Source organism: Stegostoma tigrinum, chromosome 49 (assembly GCF_030684315.1).
Source record: "Stegostoma tigrinum isolate sSteTig4 chromosome 49, sSteTig4.hap1, whole genome shotgun sequence".
In the NCBI taxonomy this organism is placed as follows: domain Eukaryota; kingdom Metazoa; phylum Chordata; class Chondrichthyes; order Orectolobiformes; family Stegostomatidae; genus Stegostoma; species Stegostoma tigrinum.
The window spans coordinates 1,237,081-1,261,192 of record NC_081402.1 but is presented as its reverse complement, the minus strand read 5'-3'; the positions used below and the strand labels follow the sequence as shown (position 1 = coordinate 1,261,192).

The 24,112-nt window shown below is 40.7% G+C and overlaps 1 protein-coding gene across 1 annotated transcript; it reads right to left on the bottom strand.

The window, feature by feature from the left end:
* Positions 1-18,634: 18,634 nt before the first annotated feature.
* Positions 18,635-23,382, bottom strand: LOC125449970 (probable G-protein coupled receptor 139). The gene is made up of 3 exons (XM_048525893.2): positions 23,280-23,382; positions 19,922-20,831; positions 18,635-18,695 (listed from the first exon to the last, which is right to left on the bottom strand). The coding sequence occupies exons 1-3, from the start codon at positions 23,344-23,346 to the stop codon at positions 18,635-18,637; spliced, it is 1,038 nt and encodes a 345-aa protein (XP_048381850.2). The 5' UTR covers positions 23,347-23,382.
* Positions 23,383-24,112: the final 730 nt, after the last annotated feature.

Sequence of the window (24,112 nt, the reverse complement as noted above, 5' to 3'; positions counted from 1 at the left end):
GGGACCTGCTCTGCAACTTTTTTTTTCAAACAGAATGGTTCTCATATGGAATGAACCACCAGAGGAAGCGTTACATGCTGCAACAGTTATAATATTTAAAAGGCATTTGTAAAGTTACATGAACCCTAAAGGTTTAGAGCGATAAGGGCCATCTGCAGGCAAGTGGGACTAGTTTAGTGTTGAAAACTTGGTCACCATGCGTGCTAACAATGTGCAGAGCTGGAAGAACACAGCAGGCCAAACAACATCATAGGAGCAGGGTGAGTTGGAGCGAAGGGTCTGTTTCTGTGCTGTTTGACTCCATGGCACTCTGTGACTCTCTGTGACTGAGTCTATTTTATTGCACCCAGTCTGAAGAACAAAGCAGATGAGTCAATGTCACAAGGGAGCCCATGGGAATATATTCTATCACTCAGATGCGGTAAAGGTAGGAGAAGGATTTACAGATCAATATTGTAGAATATAAGGGTCCCAGGCAAAACAAGGAAGCAGTCACAAGAACAGACGGCACCACATTATTGAGCAGCTTATCACTTTGGGCAATTAGAAAGGATGACATCCTGGAGGTTTCTTCAAATAAAACCACAAGGGCAGAGCTAAGAAAAATGTAAGAATAAAAGAACAATTCTTCAACGGAAAATCCTGGTCTTGTTCGTGCTCCATTTTGTTTTTGAATGGAGTTTAAATGGTTGGAGTTGAATATAGGCCCCCAACTAGACTGAGTGAAATATGGGAGCAGATGCAGAGGCAAAAGTCAGAGAAGTGTAAGTGTAAAGCTTTTCTGATGAAGGGTCTAGGCCCGAAACGTCAGCTTTTGTGCTCCTAAGATGCTGCTTGGCCTGCTGTGTTCATCCAGCTTCACACTTTGTTATCTCGGATTCTCCAGCATCTGCAGTTCCCATTATCTCTGACCACACCCTTCATTGCCGACTTCAGCTCCCTCAGACCCGGCCCGCTGATGGCATTCCTTGTACTGGTGGAAAGATACGGGCAGAATGTGTAAATCCCGATCAGACAGTCGCCTCGGGGCGGAATCAAGCCGAGGTCAAGAGCAGTGTTAGCCAGCAGTGCTCACCTTAGGGGCAACGAGCTGCTGGCTGTTTGTGGTCTTTGTGCACACGCTGTCTAACACAGGCAAACATGAGGTTGTGTATGTTGGTGGTGTATGAAGGAAACTTTCAGGGTCGTATTGAGTGACTGACAAGTTATGGTAAGCTCAGAGGATCTGTAAAGTGAGCTGGAAAGGATGATCGGATAGTTTGGAAGGCAGACCAGACTATTGTATTTGTCAGCCGTGGCATTGATTATAGGAACAAGGATATCATGCTAGAGCTGCAGTTGAAACCATAAACTTTGGTTCAATTATAGTTGGAGTCTGTGGCTCTGGCCAGCACACTATAGGAAGCAGGTGACAGCACTTTAAGGAGTGCAGAGGAGCTTCACCAGGATGTTGCCTGGGAAGGAATATTTTAGCTGTGAAGTGAGTTTGGATAAGGTTGGTTTGTTTTCTTTGAAGCGCAGAATATTGAGGGAGACCTGATGCAGTTATAATACATGACGAGGGGTGCGCACACAGTGAATAGACACAGCGTTTTCCTCAGTTGAATTATCAATAACAATGAATATTCAATCAAATGTGAAAGGTTGAATGTTTAGTGTGGAATTGAGAAAACAACCCTTTTCACTGAAAGGATGGTGGCTGTCCGGAATGCACTGCCGATGACGAAAGCTGAGTCGAGAATCCTCAGAACCTTGAAGAAGAACTTGGACGTGTACTTGTAGTGAGGTAGTGGGTGGAAAGTGGCCCTAGAGTCTGCCATAGTATTTATTTTTCTTTAGCTGTTCAGACTTGATGGGTCCCCATTGCAGTGTATGATCTATGATTCGACATGCAGCTTTCCACAGATTGACCTACTATAAATATTGACAACTTGTACCTGACACAATTTAATTTTGACACAATATCTAGGCATTACCATTCACACTGATGCTGTTATTTGGGGTTTCTGTGCAAGTATTAATGTATCCAGCTGGATCCTGCTTAATTATTGCCAAAATCTACTGGGGTTCCTGGAAATACAGACACATAATCTGTCAACCAGAGAAAACATTGATACATCTGCTGGTAAACTGGTCCTGGAAATCTCTGCATTTACAAACACACAATACCACATGAGAATCTCATTCATATATTGACAAGTTGACTGTATCGGATCTAAAAATAAACAAAATCATACATGCAATAACAATATTCTACTGGACTCCTGCTGAAAATAATAGAAATGTCTGTTTGATCTGGATAAATCCTGAAAAATACCTGGAGCTGAAGAAATACAGACACACCACCAAAGCCTCACACTGACTGACACATTTCCACAATGTCTGTTAAACAGCCAGCAGAATGTGAAGGCAATGGCCAAGTTGTATTATCGCTCGACTATTAATCCAGCAATCTGGGTAACATTCTGGGAACGCAGCATTGAATCCCACGATGCCAGATGGTGGAAATTGAATTGAATAAAATATCTGGAATTAAGAGCCTGCAGTAATGAATCCATTCTTGATTGTGAGGGAAAGCCCATTTGGCTCACTAATGCTGCCTCGAGAAGGACACTGTCATCTTTACCTGGTCTGGCCTACATGTGACTCCAGACCTGCAGCAATGTTAAACCACTCTGGACAATTTGGGATGGACAGTAAATGATGCCGAGACAGTGAGGCCCTCATCCTGTTAATGAAAGAAGGAATTCTGCAACAATGAACACATTCTTCACAGGTCCCTACCAGTGCTGTTCCATTGTCACCTGAAAGCATTGAGGGTTCATCTATTACAAGTTCCTTAAGATTGGTTGGGATTCTCTGCAAGCAGTCATGTAACAAAAAGAGGTTTTACTTGAATATTACTGAGGTTGCTAGCCTGTTCTAAAATTAACGCTCTCATCCAATTATCCTTGTGTTGTGATAAAGCAGACAAAGTCGCCAGTCGCTCCGAGAAGAGACAAGTAGACGAGGCAAAATTGTCAGTGTTCACGGTTGGAGTGGGGGCAAGGGATGGGGGAGTGGGCTTTGGCTGAATGTTCAAAATCTCAACAAAGTGCATCCGTAAAGTCAAACCTGTGTTCTTGGAGCCGAGGGTCAGGTTCTGATTTGGCAGTTGCTGGAATAAGAATTCAATGAACATCTGGAATTAAGACTGTAATGACGATTTCAAAACTATTATCGATTCATTGAAAAAAAATCTTTCAACAATATTATTGAAAGTTTCCCAGCACGTGACTCCAGACCGAGCCTGACCTGTGAGACCTAAATTGCCATGTCAATTCATCTGCAAACTGCATTACATTACGTGGGGCACTGTCCTGTGATCACGTATTGACAATCCCTCACAGTTTCTGACTCTGAAGAAACGATCAAACCTGCTGCCTGAACATGAGCATTGTTCACCCCTTGCATCATTGTACAGGGTTAAATTTGCAGTTGCCTCATGGAGATGCTGATACATTTTCAGTTGGAGAGACAAGATAATGTGTTGGCCCTGCCTTACCGTTCTCAGCTTGTCTGCTTTGTCAAGGATTGTTCACAAAATATCAGAACCTCCAATAACAGCCTCGGACAATCACAAAACGTTGACACACCCTCAAACCAACGGCTACACTGCTCCAACATGCTGTGTGTTCTCATTCTTTTTTATTCTAAGCAATGATCCTCCGATTATTTTTGTCTCTATTACAGAACAATGGGTATGGAGGCAAAGACAGCAGAAGAAGAGTGCAGCGTAATGTCGTTCCCAAAATTTGTTCACGTGGGGATGCAGAGGGATAACTTTGCAGCATACAGAATGTTCAGCATTGGAGAGCAGAAGGTTAGCAGGGATGGTGAATACCCAATGGGATGTGGGGTTGCAGAGGAGATAAATTCAAAGGAAGGTGATGTGAGGAAGGTTCCAGGTATCTGGATACCTCTGAGTTGTTGCATCTTGTGGACCTTGATGCCTGAAAGGAAAAAGAAAATGGTTCTGGTTAGCCCAGTGAATGAGTCAGATGATGAAGTTGAACTGTGGCGTGGTGCAGCGCTGATCCAGTATGATGTGGTGCTGTTGCGGGGAGAGGTGAATGTATGCATACGATGCTGTATGGCACTGAATGTGGATCTCAGGAAATAGTGGGAGCAGCTGTGTGTGGAAGGTTGAACATCAGGGATCCAAGGAAGATTCAAAGCAAAATGGATGAAACTTGATTTGGGTGAGCCTGAGCCAGAGGCATTCACTGAGGAATATGATATGTCTGTGGAAATAAGTAATGGCAAGAAAGGCATTTGATAAACTGTTATTGGTTAATCCATTGAACTGTAAATGTGAACAAGTTGTGAACTTGAAGTGACTTAATCAAAACATGAACGTTTAATTCTCATGGAATGATTCAAATGTGGTAAAAAATTTTAGAATTGCCTAAGACAACATGTTCAATTTCCCTGATGGTCAAGTATCTAACCATTTCAAACTTAAAGATACATAAGGACTCGAAGTATAGCTTCCGGTGACAAGTTGTTCCAAAGACACTATTCTCCTAGAGAAGAAATTCCAATGATCTTAGTCTTAAATTGACTTGCCTTTATTCCGACACTGTCCGATGAAGGGTAATGTCGCTCAGTGTTTCTCCTGTCAAGTCCCTTCAGAATCCTACATGTTTCAATGAGATGGCCTCTCACAATTCTAAACTCCAATGAATAGATTCCCAACCTCTTTAGCTTTTGCTCACATGACAGTCCCTCCACACCACGGATCATGTATCTGACGCTTCTCTGAATTGTGTCTCAAGTAATTATATATATCCTTCATTGAGGAGATCGCAACTGCTGACAACACTCCAAATAAGGTCTCACCAGCACTCTGCAGGAGTTGTTCTGCAGTCTTCTGAACCTACCTCTTTGAAATATCGGCCAAAATTCAATTAGACTTCCTATTACATGTCCCACCTTTTTGCCCATTTTCTGTGTTTCGTGCACAAAAGCACCCATGTCTTTCTGTGCTGCATCTTTCCCAATGTGTTCGTCATTCAAAGAAGGTTTTGTTTCCTTGCTCTCCCTTCCAAAATGAATAACTTCTCATATTTTCCACTTTGTTTGGCCATTGTTTGCCCATTTAATAAACCCATCTGTGCATCTCTCTGTAAACCAGGTGCATTCTTCTTGCATTCTGCCTTCTCACCTGTTATTTGGTCAGCTGAAAAATTGTGAAAAGTGTATTTGCTTCCACCGATTAAATCATCAATATAGATTATGAACATTTGTGGTTCCAGCACTGAGCCCTGCTGAACCACTTTTGAAACAGATCGCCAACCTAAAAAATAACTACACAGAACTATTTGTTACTTCCTGCCAATTATCAAATTCACAATCCATGCCAATGTGCTACCTCTAGCACCACGGGCTCTTAAATCTTAACCTTTTGTGAGGCACTTTCTGAAAAGTCTTTTGGAACTATAGTGTTAATCTGATTAGAACATTTTGACTTTTCTTTCAGTTCAGGCTTCCTCCAAAATGTAAAAGGAATTTTTCAGAAATGACTTAACTTCCACACCAATTCTGTTTGATTGAATTATGATTTTCCAGTGTGCTGCTAATGCCTCCTTAACAATTGATTCTCATTCTTTTTTTCAAATAGAGCTGTTCAGCTAATAAGTTCAAAATAAACTCCTCTTTTATGCCTTGCTGCCTTTTTTTAACAGTATGACACTTTGAGTTTAGAATCCACTGATACTTCTCCTGAATTCACTCCTTTTTTCAGCAACATTAATACCAATGCATCTATTATCGCTGTACCTACTTTTTGCAGGATTCTACGATGCAAATCATGAGGACCCTGATGATCAGGATCTTCAAGACGCAGCTTCTATTTGCCAAATTAGGTATTTTTTTCAATACTACTTCTTGAGTGTTGATACTTAATTCCTCTCTTATATTCAGCAGCATTAAAGGTTTTCTTGAAGATAGTACAAGCTGCTTTGTGTTTATAAACATAAGTTTATACAGTACACTGTATTCATACCCAGGCCCTCAGAGGAACAGATTTACAGTCGGTCTCGAAAGTGCCAATGTCTGGAAGGATGGCATTCACTAAGGCAATTTGTTGAAATTGAGTAAAATAAGGTTGGATGCGGAAAACAGTGAATTTCCTCGGGATGGCAATCATGGATGTTCCCCCATCCATCATTTGTGAATAAGTACGTAATTTCAGAAAGTGGATAACTATTAGAATGTGAGGAGATCCCATACACGTGACGGATGCAGCTATTGGCAATTTGGCAGTGTAGAGTAGAGTAGTTCAAGAGATTAGTGACAAACAAAAGAAGCAAAACCGATTTACCAGGCAGGATTGTTTAGTACAAAGCACCATCGTCTAAATTCAGAAATAAGGCAATATGCATGGCATTAGGGTCCAGTGAATAGACAAGACAATGAAAGTCTATTGTGCCAGGGTCAGACCTTATCTTATTTCGTATTGTGCAAAAAAATCTAAATTATCCTACCTAATTATCAGAAGTAATCATTTGACATAATTGCCTCTCTGGAGGTCTGATGCATGTATTAATACAGACTACCTCTGCTTAACTTATTCATACATCAGTCACAGACCTTCAGAACCTACAGAAGTCATGTTTCCTCAGAAATGGTGAAACCACTGATTTTGCTGTTGAAGGAGATTTACTATCCACTTCTTGCAGCTTTTAGTCTTCCCAGTAAGCCTTGTAGTTGGTTCTAATTTCTCTTTGTTAACCCTACATACTGTATATTTCCCAATGTCGGTGTTAGAGGAACAATGTGAAGAATATTGTCTGGACACTGTGCTTTTCCTTTTACCTCAAAGCACTGCTGGTACAATAATCATAATATTCTGTGAGCATCCTCTGCAAACATTTTTGCTGACTGTCTGACTGATTGACAATACAATTTGGAATGATGACTGCAGTAGCAAATTAAATGTTTGGTCAATTTCTTGCTTTGTAAATTACGCAGAATGTATTCAATGCTTTTATAGGTATCTTCACCTGTATTTCAATTATGCATTGCAATTTAACTGACCTTCTCCGTCTCTTTTTCAGCCAACCTGGTGACTATTTTAACTATCTTACGAGGAAACTGTGGTCTTTCCAAGTGCATCTCTGCTTACATGGTGGCGATGGCAATTTTGTATTCATTGATCATTATCAACAGTAGTATAGTATATCGTATTTTGAGTTATTACTTTCCACTTTCCTCCCTGTTCCACACACCTGTGTGCAAGCTCACTGTATATATGATTGCCATGAGTCTCGATTTAACTGTTTGGTTCACCGTTTCGCTCACGTTAGAGAAATTTGTGGTGATCTGCTGCCAGAAATTTAGAACAAAACATTGCACCAAAAGGACAGTGACCATCGTACTAATAATCGTCTCAGTCTTGATCTTGTTAAAGAATATCCCAGTTTTATTTGCATATGTGCCAGAGCAAATCATGAACAAAATTCAATGGGACTACCAATCCAGCGTAACCTTCTTTGCTTCAATGCCAGGGATCACGTTTGTCTGGTTTTACAGTGTCTGGATTGCTTGGCTTCCATTTCTCCTCATTTGTTTTTTGTTTAATTATTTAACCATCCACCGCATTGTATTGGCAAATAGAACTCGCGTTGCACTCCAGGCTCTCAGAAATGAAAATCAAAGAAATTCAGAGTTGGAGAATCGGAGAAAGTCCATCATTTTATTGTTCTCCGTATCAGTCAGTTTCATAATGCTTTGGTTGATATTTTCCGTGAGTTTGGTCATTACCAGACTGTCAAACCCTAGTTATTACCGAGGTGATTTCAACAGCCCTGAATATATCGCAATTGAAATAGGAAATATACTCAAGTTGTTGAGTCGTTTCCTGAAGACATGCATTTATGCAGTCACCCAGAACAAATTCAGAGAAGAGCTAAAGAATGTGTTGAACAGTCTATGGAAATAAATTCTCAGATTAGTTGAAAACATCTTCACAAAATGTATCTATTTCAGGTGAAATTCTTTATGGCTGACAGTTAATTTCACATTGTTTTCCACAATAGAATTCCCTTCATTCACCAAACTGTAAAAAATGTTTTATCCAGACATTACTGATATTTTCGATTGGACATTTTATGTGTGTGTTATTTTCTGTTATTTATGATCTTTTGTTTGAATTTTGCAGATAGCATATCTATTTAAAGGTAATATTTTCAAAATCAGGGATTAATTTTCAAAAATGAAGCTTTAGCACTGGCATTTAACGCAAAAATAAATGAACCTATTAGAGAAACTGAGAAAAAAATGTGCCAGTTTATATCCCTGGTAAAGTTTTTTTACTGTCTGGAAAGCAATCAAAAGATACGACAGGTTCAAACTTGGAAACTGTATGTTGTGTGTTAATATTACAGGGAAAGGACCCGAGTCTCCAACAAAATTACACATTGAAAAGTCAGACACAAACCAATTATTTATTGTGAACTAAGCGCAGATGTTCTACAAAGCAGTCCGCAAGCCTCCACTTGGTTTCTCCAATGTAGAGGAGGCCACAACAGGTACAGCGGATGTAGTATACCACATTGGCAGATGTGCAGGTTAACATCAGCTTGATGTTTGCAATAAACAACTCCCTCTCCCATTCCTTGGACGACATGTCCATCCTGGGCCTCCTGCAGCGCCATAATGATGCCACCCAATGGTTGCAGGAACAGCAACTCATATTCTGCTTGGGAACCCTGCAGCCCAATGGTATCAGTGTGGATTTCACAAGCTTCAAAATCTTCCCTCCCTCCACTACAGTCTAAAACCAGCCCAGCTCATCCCCACCTCCCTAACCTGTTCTTCCTCTCACCTATCCCCGCCTCCCTCTCAAACCGCAACCCCCATTTCCTCCTGCTAACCTCATCCTGCCCCCTTGACCTGTCTGTCCTCCCTGACTGACCTATCCCCTCCCTACCTCCCCAACTACCATCACCTTTACAGGCTCCATCCCCGCCCCTTTAACTTGTCTGTCTCTACTCCACCTATCTTCTCCTCTATCCATCTTCGGTCCGCTTCCCCTTCTCTGCCTATTTATTTCAGAACCGTCTCCCTCTCACCCCTTTCTGATGAACGGTCTAGACCCGAAACGTCAGCTTTTGTGCTCCTGAGATGTTGCTTGGCCTGCTGTGTTCATCCAGCTCCACACTTTGTTATCTCGGATTCTCCAGCATCTGCAGTTTCCATTATTGCTGATACAATCTTACACACAGAGGTGATGTCTTTGTAGAGATTGGGCTTTGTTTCACGATCCTGCAACTCCTCGATTCCTTTTGGGATTTCCCTCACTACCTCAACTATTTTTTTTTCTAATTCATTCATGGGATGAGAACATCACCTGCCAGGCTGCATTTATTTCCTATCCCTAATTGGCAAGAGGCAGTTAAAAGTCAACCACATTGTGTCTGCAGTCATAGGGAGACCAGACCAGGTAAGGATATCAGTCTCCTTCCCTGAAGGACATCAGTGAACCAGATGGGTTTTTCCAATAATCAGCAATGGATTCACAGCCATCATTAGAGTCTTAATTCCAGATATTTGACTCAATTCAAACTTCACCACCTGCTGCGGCATAATTCAAGCCTGGGTCGTTAGAACATTATCTGCACTTCTGGGTTAACAGTCCAGCAATGGTGTCACGAGGTCATTGCCTCCCCAATCCCACTGGTTGAGCATCTTTTCCCGCATCCTTTGTCCCAGCACTACAAGCACTGTGACATTGTGTGTCTCACCGTATTGAAATGAAAACACTTGAGGCCTCTTGCCTCCTTTTCACTCTGCTAGGTTCCTTTTTTATTTTAATTGTGGTAAGCTGCTCCCAGTTTTTTCAACATTTTAATTTTCATGAAAGGATTTCCACATTCACAATTTCTATTCCTCACAGAATGAAATTGTTACCAGAAGCTAAATTTCAACTTAGGGACTCATAGATAGACATCTGCCATGTCTGCAGCTTTTCTTATTGAGTTAACTTTCTGTTCCTCAATATGAGCTCTTTTCATCTCTGGAAGTAAGTTTTTTCAACTCATGCAGCAGAATAATCTCTCTGAGATCTCTGCCTGTCTTTTCTAACTTTAATGCTCTTACCCATATATCCAAGTTGCTCTGTTAATTTTTTCGAACTCAACATAAATCTGACCGGGTTCCTTCTTGATGTTTCTGAACCATTGTCTAGATTCCACTGGTACCAATTCTTAGGCACTCAAAATAGCCTGTTTCACCTCTCCATAATCTCTTAACACTTTATCTGACAGTGCTGCAAACACCTCACTAACCCTGTCTAACATCAAAGTCTAAATTAACATTACACACATATCCTCTGACCAATTCATCTGTCTAGCCAGTTTCAAAAATGAAATGCAAAAGGCTTCTACATTTTTTTTCAGCATAGTTTGGCAATGTTTTAAATATTTGTACATATCTCTGCCATATCTTTGACTGCGATGTGATTCCTATCCTTTACTTTTATCGGGTACTTTTCCTTCTGAAGTCTTTCTTGCTTCAAGTTCGAACTTCATCATTTCCAACTCAAACATTCTTCCCCTTTCTTCTTTCTCCTTTTCTCTCTGCTTCCCTGTCTGTAATTCAAACTGTCTTGCCCACCTTTCATTCTCTAACTCCAGTTGTATTATTTGCAATTTAAGTTTTTTCTAACTCTACTGTACTTGCCTGCTCCTCTGATGTACCTAAATGCATGATTAACTCCATTATAATTTCAGATTTCCTGTTATCCTTCATCAAACACAAATTTAACCTGCTTGTTAATTCTGAAAGCATACCCTCCCTCTGCCTCTAAACTTTCTTGCCAAATTTGCAACAATTTCCAAATCCCAGACCCTCTTCAGCAAAATGAAGAGCCATTTCCCTCACTTTTAATTGAACCTAAATTAAACAGATTATTCTGAAATAATATTTATTTAAAGATCTGTGACACTAATATACAAGTCTGTGTAAATCTCTCCAAGTCCATTCAGATCTGTTCAGGTCCCACACGCAAATCACCCAGATCCCAAACTTGACACATCCAGGTCCCAGACTTTCACCCCCATTATTTTGTTAGCACGGGGAATGGCCAAACCCCTCCGAGAATTAGATTAAAACAAGAGCCACAGTCTGCTGTGATGGGATTAGAGGCTCTGTGAATAGTTACCACTGAAACACTCAATCTGTTCAAAAAATGTAGTTAAAGGAATGAAAATACCTGATCTCCACTTCACAAGCAACAAGAAATAATTTACTTATTTAACCCAACAATGAACAGATTATCAAAATTACTAACAAACCAACAATTCCCCTGAACTGGTGAAACTGGTTGAAATTCTACTGGAATGCTGTTGGAATAAAAAACAAGTCCCACTGATATAAACACAATTAATATGAAGCAATAAATTATAACTTAATCCCTCTAAGGTTGCACAGACTGTTCTGGAATCTTCCGTCGTCTCCAGTCTCTTCACAAACATCTTTCTTCTGCTAATTCTGCTGTAAAAGATATTTTACCTCGATAATTTCTAAAATGAGGACTTTGAGCTAAAATACCATGGTGCCTTCAATTAATGAGATGGGATTTCTCTGAGGCCTGAAGGTGCTAACTGTGGCAGGTGGCGGCCTGTTCTCTCTTTCAGCTGGTAGTTGGATGTCCCAGTTTTCCAAGTGTCCTCATCTTATCTGCCCATAATGACATCATCAAATTCTTATAGCATTATTAGTTTCAGGTTGTCAACACCATCACGTTTAAATTCATTTGGCTTTGAATCGCTGTGTTTGTGTTTAAATCTTTTTGGCCAAATTCAAACTCGTTGTCATACCATCAAAACAAGATTGCTGGTTTGCCTGCCACCTGTAAGGCATTTTTGAAACACCCTTGTTTCAGTTTTTGAGGCTGTCTTTACTGGCAACTTCAGCTCCTGCTTATAGACAATCATTTGTGCTTTAAATTTCTAAGTACAAAGTACAAATCTCTTAAAGGAACGACACATTTTAGCTTCTGGCTTTCCACCTCACAATTATCCACCCAACCTTGTAACATTTGTAGCAGAAGCATTGTCTCAAAACTTAGATCTTTCTAAGTACCTTACAATCTCAGAGATGTGAACCTCAAGGCCCCAATGAGCAAAAGAGTTATTTCCAATCAGTAAACTGAAAACCTACGAATTATGAGATTGTCAGTCTGTTTCTCATTGAACTGAATCCCAATCTGGTTGAAGCAAAAGCAGGAAAACTTTATTATGTTACAGCAAAATCAAACCAAATCAAACAAGCCTCACCTGAACTGGATTTGTTGTACAGATCAATATTTTCAGCTACTTTCCTGAATCATTTTAATCAATGTACATGGAAGTTGCATTTAACTCTGCTTTCTGACCCCAAATGCTGAGGTCCCCCAGCAATTTCTGTGCTTGGGTTAAATATTCCTGGAAACTACTGGACTATGTCTGCATCTTTCGAGATACGTTTTGATGCCACTTCAGCGGAATGTACAAGCATAGATATCGACAGCACAAAAGAAAGAAGCCTTCAGATAATCCATTCTGTGCTGTTAATAAAAAAAGATCCAATTCTAATCTCTTTTTACAGCAATTTACCCATCTGCTTGATCTGATATTTTATGCTTTAATTGTTACGATTCTTCCACACTGCAGGGATCTATGGTTTTATGATTCTCACTGAACAATTTAGTCTCAGCACTGAACATTATTTATCACATCAGGGAATTAATTTCTTGATTTAATTTTCTGCGTCATTTTGTTTTCAAGAATTCAAACTTAGTTGAATGATGATGTTACCTTTGCTCCCCACCGTAATCTCAAAGCGGAGAAATGGAACTTTTCAAGATAGTATCATTTTGGGATTTGGTACAGAGAGATTGAGAACACAGGGAAGGGACAAATGAGTTAATGCTGACAATGCATCTTCTAATTCAACAGGTGGTGAAGGTATGCTGTGTGATTCTTGCTGTCATTGGTGTTCCTGATGAGTGACTGGAATAACTAAAATTATGTGCAGTTGTGTATGAACTGCTCTGTGGATTTACTGTCTGATGCTTCATGCTGATTTTGTAGTCACTGTTTTACAGATACTTGGTCAATGATAGATTTTAATTTGACTATGTATGCTTGATATTTTCTGTGGATTTACAACTGATACTGAAGTTCACAATTTTCCTGAGTGATTAGGATTGCACGTGTACTGGCATATTGTATTAACATGTCACAGGAAATAGGAAATCATTTCTGGAAATAATGCGAGGCAGAAAGAAGAAAAAAACGTGTGAAGAATTTGCCAGTCAGCAGAGTTAAGTTTGCTTGTTCATTAGTCATGGCAGATTGACTTTTCACAGTCAACATGTCCAGTTATTTTTAAACAGCATATCAGATGATGAAGGGTCTTGAAGCGGGAAGTGCTGAGAGGATATTCGCTTCAAAACCAAGCCTGGGGCCAGACGGGACAGCCACAGAATTAAATAGCACCAACACAAGACTGCAGTGAAGTGGAATTTGTTTGTGGTTACCTTGCTCACATTCTGAAGCTGCTTGTGAACCAGGGACATATTTCTTGGCAGACAGAAGGCTTTTGGAATAAATAATTTGTCACACATCACAGATCATGTGCTGGGCCTGATCAGGGAAATAGGAACTGGACCATGTAAAAGCACATATTTTGGTGGAATAGATGCTATAGATAAATCCTCTCTGTGTACCTCATCATTCAATGATGCTCTGATTAAAAACTGCTTGTAACCAGCAAATTTCCACTTCTCCAGACAGCACGTTCAGAAGTTCATTTGTGAAGATTCTGGTGAACTAGCGGCTGAGTAAACAGCACCTACAACATATGGCAGGTAATTTGTTTTAAAATAATGAAGCAAGCAATCTGTCACAATCGATGGCTTTTGAAAACAATTCTTTTTCATGTCAGTCAAGGAGCAATGCTGAGAAATGACCTGGGGAAATTATTGAAGCCAGAGATTCAGATGTTCTGTGCCTTGGGTACTCTGAAAGATGATCAATGTACATATTTGGTAGATTCGGAGGACTTGTTCCCTGCTCTCCTCTTTTGTGTTTGAAAAAAAACACTCAAAACATGTCCAAACTCTCTGAGTTCTAAGGAAGGACTCAAAATGAAAACTTTATCTCTTTTACTCCAGGTTGTGCGAGAGATTTTGAGATAATCCAACAAATATTGTGTTTCTGAGAGATTACTGGCATCGGTAGTACTTTGTCTTTATTTCATTCGAATGCTAGGGTGTAGAATTAAATGTTTTGACTCTCGTCAACTCAGAAATCAACGTGTTCCCGATGTTTTCAGATTGCAGTTGATGTTTTTTTGTTCAGAAAAAAAGTGTCTCCCTCCCTATGACTGTCCTCTCCCTCCAAAATGCACACAAACAGTTTCTCTGTGAATGTTTTGAATTTACTGTCTGATACAGAAGGGTATAAATCTAGGTTAGTAACTTACTGTCATTTTTTTTTCCCTTCTCTCCTTTACAATGAATTTGCTTGGAATTTTGATCCTGTCTCGTGGGAATTGTGGCCTTTCTGCATGCACCAATTATTATCTCATGGCCATGGCAATGGCAGATCTACTTGACATTAACACAGAAGTCATATTGATATAAATCAGTAATTATTATTTCCAGTGGACCTTCCTGGACTTCACTCCCATGTGTAGCTTCACTGCTGTCCTCGTATCTGCATGGACTGTTCTGCCTGGTTCACTGTCACATTCTCCTTTGATCACTTTGTCACCATTTGTTGCCAGCAGATGAAAACGAAGGATTGCAGCAGGATAATGGGAACTGCAGATGCTGGAGAATCCAAGATAATGAAATGTGACGCTGGTGAACACAGCAGGCCCAGCAGCATCTCAGGAGCACAAGAGCTGACGTTTCGCTCTCTGATGAAGGGTCTAGGCCCGAAACGTCAGCTTTTGTGCTCCTGAAATGCTGCTGGGCCTGCTGTGTTCATCTAGCCTCACATTTCATTATTGCACCAGGAAAACAGCTGCTGTGGTTCTAGCAACTAACTGCATTCTACTCTGTGTGAAAAACATCCCTTTCTACTTTATACATGAACCTTGGTGAATAATTGATAATGCAGCCTGGTTCTGTTCTGGCAAGCCCAGTTGTTTTACTGATTCCTGGTGGGTGGGCTTTGATTGGTTTGATAAGATTTTAAACCCACCGCTTCCATTCACTTTAATTCTGTTGATGGTCAGACATATCTTGCAAGCCAGTAGAATCCTTAAGGGGCTGAGAGGTCAGAGAAAGGGAGAGAATCGCAGTGACCCAGAGACGGTAAGCAGAAGGAAGTCTATGATTTTAATTTTTAGCATATCTGGCACTTTTATCCTCCAGTTGTCTTGTGTACATAATAGAAGCCATCTACTATCACATCCCTGGAACATATCCTGGTGATTACACAGCATCTGAAATTACCTTGCAACAAGTCGGATGCATGCTGCTGGATTTAAGTTGCTGTACAAATATGTTTATTGATGTGGTGACCCAGTCTAAATTCAGAGAGCAGATCAGAAGCATGGTGAAAGTTCCTCTCACACTCAGTATTCAAATAATGACAAAATACAAGATCTGAAGCCTATCTAATGGTAAACTATCAGCGAAGTCGCCCAAGTGATTTGACTGCCACTTCCCTCCAATGAGGGTTCTCTCCTCCTGGCTGACAGACCCCTCAGCCATTCATGTCAAAAATCAAAATGCATTCGTGTTCCCAATTAAAGTGAAATTGGTGGGGAAACACCAATTCTTAATTAATTCCTGGGATGAGGGCCTTGCTGGCGAGGCCAGCATTTATTGCCCACCCCTGACTGCCCAGAGGCTGTGGGCCTGGAGTCACATGTGGGACAGACCAGCATAGGATGGCCGTTTCCTTCCCTAAAGTACATTAGTGAACCACATTGTTTCCCCCCTACAGCCAGTGGTGGTCATCATTAGACTTTTAATTGCAGATATTTATTGATTCCAAATTTCACCAACTGCCATCGTGGAATTTGAGCCCAGATCCACCACAAGATTACGTCGGACTCTGTGTTAATAGTCCAGTAAAAATTCCACTGGCCCATTCCCTAGACCCTCCCCAGTTGGCTAGCAGAGGTAGAGAGAAAGCAGAGTCGAAATTATGGGCCCAGTGACCAGAACTCACGCATTTAAATGATTCAGTCAAGCTCTAAATAAATATATTGCAACAAATGCAAAGTTCTGACATTGTCACAAAATCTTTGTTGAGTGAATGTTCTTTTTAAGCAGGGTGTTTTCTAACTGATAGCTGCCTTTTCCAACTGACAGATTACAACAAGTTTCCAGTTCTTGCCCGTTGCTGAGCGTTTCATGGATCTCAACAAAATTTATCTCCACTTACGTTGTTGCAGGCAGTCCCTTTGGCAAGTTGGTGAACAGTCTTTCAGCTCATTGAGAAATCGTGCTGTTGTAATTTCTGTATCTGTGCAATTTCATCCCGATCTCTTTCTAGGACTGTGCACACAATAAAGTTTGTGTTTGTGTCTAGGCCTGTCTATATATGTTAGAATGTACTTGTGTGAATCTGTGATTACGTGTGTGTAAGAGAGCATATATCTCTCTCTGTTTGCGTCTTAGTTTCTGTGTGTTTGTGTGTGTTCGCTTTTGTATGTATGACTCAGTGTGTGCATATGTCTGTGTGTGTTAATTATTCATGTGTGTATCATATGGATATGAATCCTGCTCCATCTGCTTGTCTGGATATGTGTTTGTTTGAAGGTATTTTAGTGCATGTCCATGCTTTTTTTGTTGATGTAACTGTGTTTGTGTGTCTGCCGATGTCTGTCCGTTCATCACAATCTGTGGAAGTGGAAGGGAGCTGCCCAGGAAAACCATGATCACCTTAAGATCATTTTAATTTGGTTTGGTTGAGTAAAGTGGGAGGAAGCTGGTGCCCACAGGTTGGAAAATTTACACCAATTGTAAAGGTGCCACGGTTCATCGTAGATGTATTTGTGAAGGGAGTGAACAAGGGGAACAAAATGAATTCCAGGTTGGAAGAAATAGTTCTTGGGGGGTGGAAGCAGGAAGAAGGAATGGATGCAATTCAGGAAATCTGCTCCCTCTCGACAACCCATGATATGAATGCCACATTGAATATTGGGGAAGTAAAAATCCTCTGTCATTACCATATTACTTTCACTGTTCATTGCAATTTACCCACATGTCTATTGTGTTCCTCTCAGAAAGTTGGCTGTCCCATTGTATACTTCAAACAACGTGATTGCTCTTCTTTTGATGTTTAAGTTCTATCCATATGGATTCATTTGAGGAGACTACTATAATCAAATCTTTCCTCAATTCCTGAACAGATTTCATGACCCATATTGCAACACAGCTCCCTTCTCTGTCCAGCCTCAAGATCCTGTGCCCTGGAGCATTGAGTATGCACTTTTAACCATGTATCGGTGATAGCATAGACATCATGTCTCCGTCTTTTAATTTGTGCCCTGAGCTCATTTGTCTCTTTTGTCAGTCTCGTCTGTTGAAGTGAACACTCTCCTAACTTATCAAACTCCCAGGATGTTACAAGTGTGCAGAACTGATCAAGGTATGTTAGATCTGTGACAGTATTTCCTTCAAAGTTCGAGATTTCATGCAGTCTGCTTCAGGAACATGCTTTGACTGTTAAGTTATTATTTTTTTTATTCTGCCTCATCCTGCAAGGCTTGTCTTTCCAAAATGTGAGATTACACTTTCATAGCTTTCCTTAACCATCCACCCTCAAAAGTTCCAGTGGTGGTTCATTGGTTCCCATGAGCATTATAACCCCTTTTCGAATGAGTCCACATATTTCTTTACTCCATCTTCAGAAAAGAAAGGAACAGGCAACAGCTACTTTTATGATAACTAATCTCTGGGTAGCAATCCACTCATCAACTGAATAATGAGACTTCCATTCAGCTGATAGCTGAGACCATCAGACACAGGAGCAGAAATTAAGCCATTCGGCCCAATGAGCCTGCCCTGCCATTCAATCATGACTGATAATTTCCTCAGCCCAATTCTCCTGCTTCCTCCCCATAACCCTTGTTTCCCTTGATAATCAAGAACCTGTGTAACTCAGTGTTAAATATACTCAATGACCTGGCCTCCACAGCCTTCTGTAACAGTGAATTCCGCAGATTCACCACTCTCTGGCCGAAGACGTTTCTCCTTACCTCTGCTCCAAAAAGTCTTCCCTTTACTCTAAGGCTGTGCCCTCAGGTCCTCGCCTGTCCTACCAATGGAAGCATCTTCCCAACTCCATCCAGGCAATTCAGTATTCTGTAAGTTTCAATTAAATCCCCCGTCATCCTCCTAAACTCCAATAAATATAATCCCGGAGTCCTCACATGTTCCTCATATGTTAAGCTTCATAGAAATGTTCAGTGGCCAGCGTCAAATAAAACAATCCACATTAAACAGCCTGAGTCAATGACATCAGTTGCTTCTTCATGAACATTTGGGACAGTTCAATGGCTGTCTGCTGAGTTGCAAAAAGTTACAACTTCCATTCATAAAGTATAGTTATCCACCCATTCTAAATGTGCAATCTATCTGTCAGTCTAATGTTGTATGTAGCAACTGCCTGATACAGATGGACATCTGGCTGTCCAGGAATCTGAAAAACATGAAACAAAACACGACTTTACAACAATGAAGGAGGATAAACATTCACAGGTGTTCCGAACATGGTACATTGTCATCTGAAAGCCCAACTTAGTAGTTAGTTAGACTGAAATGTAATGTCCTGAAATAAAACAAAGAACTGACGTTGCTGGAGATGTGAAATTGAACAGGCGTTGGCTGTGAATCACAGCAGGTCTAGCAGCTGCTATGGTGAAAAGAAGAGTTAATGTTCCGAGCCCAGCATTCTTCTGAAGAAGAGTCTCTAGACTTCAAACATGAATTCTGCTCTCTCCCCACAGATGCTGTTAGACCTGCTGAGATTTGCCCGCAATTTCTGTAATTTTCTGATGTTTCAGAAGATGCAAGCACGAACCATCACCTTATGAATTTGTCTTGACTTACCATAAACCTCGCCATTAACAGAAACTCTACTAGCTGCCATTCATATGGTTTTGAATTCTGGTGTGAAACAGTGCATTGACATGCTCACCTCCTGCACCAACACCGCACCGAATGTTATGTTTGAGAGAACTCTGTGCCCAATCGCATCTTATTACAACCAAACACAAACTCAGAGACACAATTTCTTACATCTGATCCCATCCAATCCATCAAATTGGCAAATACCATTCATTGTGAATTGTTAAAAAAAAAGAAAAGAAAACATACCGAATTATCAAGCTGAGATCATAGCAAGATGGCTAACTGGTACGGATATGACCTTGTTTGGAGGACCAAGAAACGTTTATCTCTGTTCCTTCAAATTGATGCAGAACATCTGCTGGATTGTAGCTCAGGCCTAATCACTTTCTGAATCATAACACAAGCTCTAGTACCTCACGTTATCAGATGTTAAACAGCCATTCACAAAGACAACCCCTCCAAAGCATTTTCTCTTTCCATCAGAGGCGGCATTGGTTGTGAATGGCAGGTCTGCAAAGTCAGTGAACACAATGTTTTATCCCTATTTTGTTTCTTGGGCAGAGGTAAGGTGCGGAGTGTCAAATTGACTGAGTGGAAGTGGCTGTCGCTGATTTGCTGCTGTTCTCCAGCCCGGTGGCCCTCTCAGCGCACATCCACCCCAACCTCGGCTCAGAGACAATTCCCATCGTTGCTTCCTCACTCCTCATTCTGGATGTGTTACTTAGGTCTAAAATCAGCCTTTACTTCGATTGGTTGATGGAGTGGAAACACAGGAACAGGCAGCTGGCTGTTTACAATATGATGTCTTTATTAATTAATCGAATAATTGCTGTGAGTGGATACTTCACCGCACTTTTCACCTGTTTTCTGAACTGTGACTGAGTCACCCCGTAGATAAATGTGTTGGTGCAGCAATTTAGGGTCCGGAGCATCCAACAGACTTTTCCAAATATATACCAAAACAGAACATAATTACTGTGTTCAATGCCTGTGAATATGTAATATATGAAAAATATAACATAGGCCAGCCACAGCAGTATGAAACTGCCAGATATGGTGAAGAGTAAAAGCACAGATCTCCTTCTGCTCTCCAACTCTGAGTCTCTGAGACACCCACTCTTGCTCTGCCCCTTCAGTTCCTTGCGAACCCGACTAGCCAATAAAATATGTCTTACTGTAAGAGCGTTAAGGAATAGAATGAGAACAAATGGGAGAATTGGTGTTAAGATCGTATCGAGCCAGTCAAAGGCCAACCATCCAGGATCAATATAAATGCTTGGTTTTATGACACAGAACCATGGTACATTATCAACAATCTTTCCAGGTTCGTACACAAAGTAGAAGGGAATATTCTTTAAAAAGAGGAGACTGCAGGTTGTTGAGCAAACCACAACTGCAGTGGTCTTGGTGCAATATTTAGTCTTCAGTTTCTGGCAACAAATGGCCATAAATCGATCAATGGTAAAGGTGACAGTGAACCAAACGGAACAGTCTGCTGCTACACGAGCCAGGACATCTATAATGCTGCACATGGGAGTGATGTTCAGGAAGCATAGTGGATAATAAAAATATTGGAACTGTATCAATATGACCTCAGTGATGACGACCATTAAATCCGCCGCTGACATAGACACCAGGTAATAGGTCGTGCAAGTAGACAGGCCGCAGTTTCCTCGGGAAAGGATCACAATGGCCGCCAGATTAACTGCAAGACATGGATGAGGAAAGAGCATCAAAAATTGCGGATGTCATTGGTTTTCAAGTGGGCAAGATCCACCTCAATTGGAATGTAAATTCCAGAGTTTTAATAACAATGTCATCACGTCAATCAAAATCTCAACAGCTTCATGACATGCCCACATCCATGATTCATATCTTATATACTGCTTAGCAGTTTTTGAAGCCAGCAACAGAAAGCTCCAAGTGATATCAGAGCAAACTGTTGTAATGAAGCAGGCAAAAATAATTTTAGTTGAATTTCTTGTTTCCCCACTCCTTGGCTGATTTCCCCCAATCTCAAGAAAGCCCAGTGCTGATGAATGATGAGCACTGAATAAGTGATGCCTTTACTGGACTGCTCACAGGTCGGTCAGGGTTGGAGTTGGCCTGAACCCAATGCTGAAACTGTTTGGAGACCTGACGCAATGCTTCAAAGTCCATCTGAGGGATTGGACGCCCAGTTTTCTGAATAGGAAGACCCTGTTCAACATGATCACTAATTCCAGAAATGAAACCCATCAGAACTGAAGCATGTCATTCAGCGTGAAGAGCTTGCTCCAAACGGCACTCACCCGTCCTCTGTGAACTCTACTGCGCTATTAATCTGAAATCCATCTGTCACTGGGGAGGGGATCATGCCAGGGACAAATAAAAGAAAATACAGAACATCAAAAACTCCAGGGCTCAAAGCTAAACTTGGGCTTTTAGGTAACACCCTCAATGCACCACCCACAAATGCAGGAAATACTGTCATCATATCCAGGATGATTTATTGATCAGAAGACGGAAACTGGAATTGCTGTCATTTTCACAAATAAAATAAAGAGAAAGTTCAAGAAAAAATGCGATTATGTGCAGTCAGATCTGTGAGTGGGATGCAAGTCCTGTTACGCTGAATTACATCCATTTTTCGTTGCCACAAGTCATGTCTGCAATAGCGTTCTGCCCACTTCCTTGGATGAGTGAAGCTCCAACAAATATCAGAAAACTCCACACAGGATAGAATGATTCACTCCACTAAAGAGATAGTGCATCGAACAGGGTAAGCATTCTCTCACTCTGCCACCAATACAATGACAGCTCCTTCGACAGCAATTTTGAAACATTTTTCCATAATATATGAATGTGCACGGAAAGCAGATGCTTGGCAAAACGACAAAACCTGTTCCCAACTACGACAACATTCTAAACATTCCATCATTTTCCAGAGATTAACTTTCTGAAGCATCTTTCCTGAGCACTCTGGGCGTCACTGCATGACTGTTGCTGCTGTGGTTCAAGAGAGGATCTCACCTCTCCCTTCGTAACGTCACGTCAGCATTGGCTACACATCCCAAAATCAATGTTACAGTTTTGAGCGCACTTTCTGACAAAAACATCCATGGAAGTAGTAACTGATAATAACCTGAAACGTTTGAACCCTGCAATCACCTGAACACTGCAGATGGCCCAAATTTAAATGGAAAGGAAAATTCTATCAGCCAGGCAGCAACACAGGGAAACACGCATGTCATTTCATTATTAGTCACTCGTGGACCGTGTATATTATGGGATGGACCAGCATTTATTTCAGTCAGTACTTGACTTTTAGAATGTGGTGGTGTCAGTGTGATGATTTTAATATCATTTTGAGATTAATGAGAAAATAAATGGCTGATTCAATAAAATATTTACAGTCTCATGTTGAGATTAAAATGTTAATATTTTAAGAGCTTGAGCATTGAAGTTATGACATGTAAGCAGAATTAAATGCTGACGTTATTTTATCTTTGCGGTTATGATTGCAGATGTGAAGTCAAAGAAGGGACACTATGAGCGAGTCCTTTCGCAAAAATCATCAAGAAAAAATATTATAATGGACACTGATTACAGTAACCTTATTGTCAGATTCACAAGAAAATCACTGTTCGAGCGATGTGTAGGATAAATAAAAATTAAAACATAAATTGTTGGAGCAGCACGCTGGTTTAGAAACATTTGTGGAGAGAAAATTATATTAACGTTTCGAGATCAGTTCCCGTTTTTGCACACGGATTAATAGTCAAGAAGAGGAGGGTGGTAACTTTCGGTACATCAAGTTCTTGCTGTTTCAATGCTGCATTGAAGGGAGCCGATGGTGGAGCAAGATACACTCTCATTCAGTAATCGTAAGTTACAAACTTGAAATGGAGTGGGTGATCCAGTGAATAAAGACGAGGAAAGAAAAACAGTGATGAATGTGTCTTCACTGGTTCCTTTGCCTGTATTTGGTGTGGATGCTGAAGGATGGGATATATTTTGTGTTGGAAGTTCAAATTAAATCTGCGCACAAGAGGAGAACTGTGATTACCCTGTCAGCGAGGGCAGGATAGGAACAAGATGTTATGTACAGAGTCAAATGCAGAAAATCTATCACACACAGATATAAAATGTTAAGCTTACTTGTATAAATTACCTGGAACACCGATTGCAGCGAGCACTGCGTAGTATACTTTCATTATCCTGTCAAATGTTCGATTCATGCTGTGAGAGAAATAATTGCCCCCTCTCTGCTCCAGTGTATCTCTCCTTGTTAAACTCAGGGGCAGTGCATCCTCGGGTACTTTTATTCAGAAACTAGAATACCATTGGGATTTTGATTATCAAAAACTCTCATTCTCTCAGTGTTGAGCAAACAGGTTACATCACCTGAGCGAACTCCCTTTGAAATTCCCTCTAACAATGCCAGAGACAGAGGATCATTTGCAGAGAATGAGGAAAGTCGTCATATCAAATTTTGGTTGGCTGTTTTACAGCAATCATTTCATCCTATCTCTGTTTTCTGAAGAATGTGCAACTTCCACACAAACTAAACCCTTATCCAGAGATATTTTGCGACAATGTCGTCATTTCATTTTCAAACTAAACTTTGTGATACCTAAAAATCTACCTTTGAGTCCTGCATATGATCATGTGCTGATGTCTAATGGGATTCTTTGCCTTTTTGTCTGTGTGCATTTGTTGAATATTTCAGGAAGAAAATTGTTAAATGGATATCAAAACAGCCAAATTCTGAAAGTATTGATTTATCTGAAACTAATGCAAACATCTTGGGGGTGGCATGGTGACAGAATAGTTAGCACTGTTACTTCACAGCATAAGGAACCCGGGTTTGATTCCACCCTCGGGTGACTGTCTGTGTGGAGTTTATACATTCTCCCATGTCTGCGTGGGTTTCCTCCGGGTGCTCTGATTCCCTCCCACAGTCCAAAGATATGCAGACTAAGTGGATTGACCGTGCTAAATTGC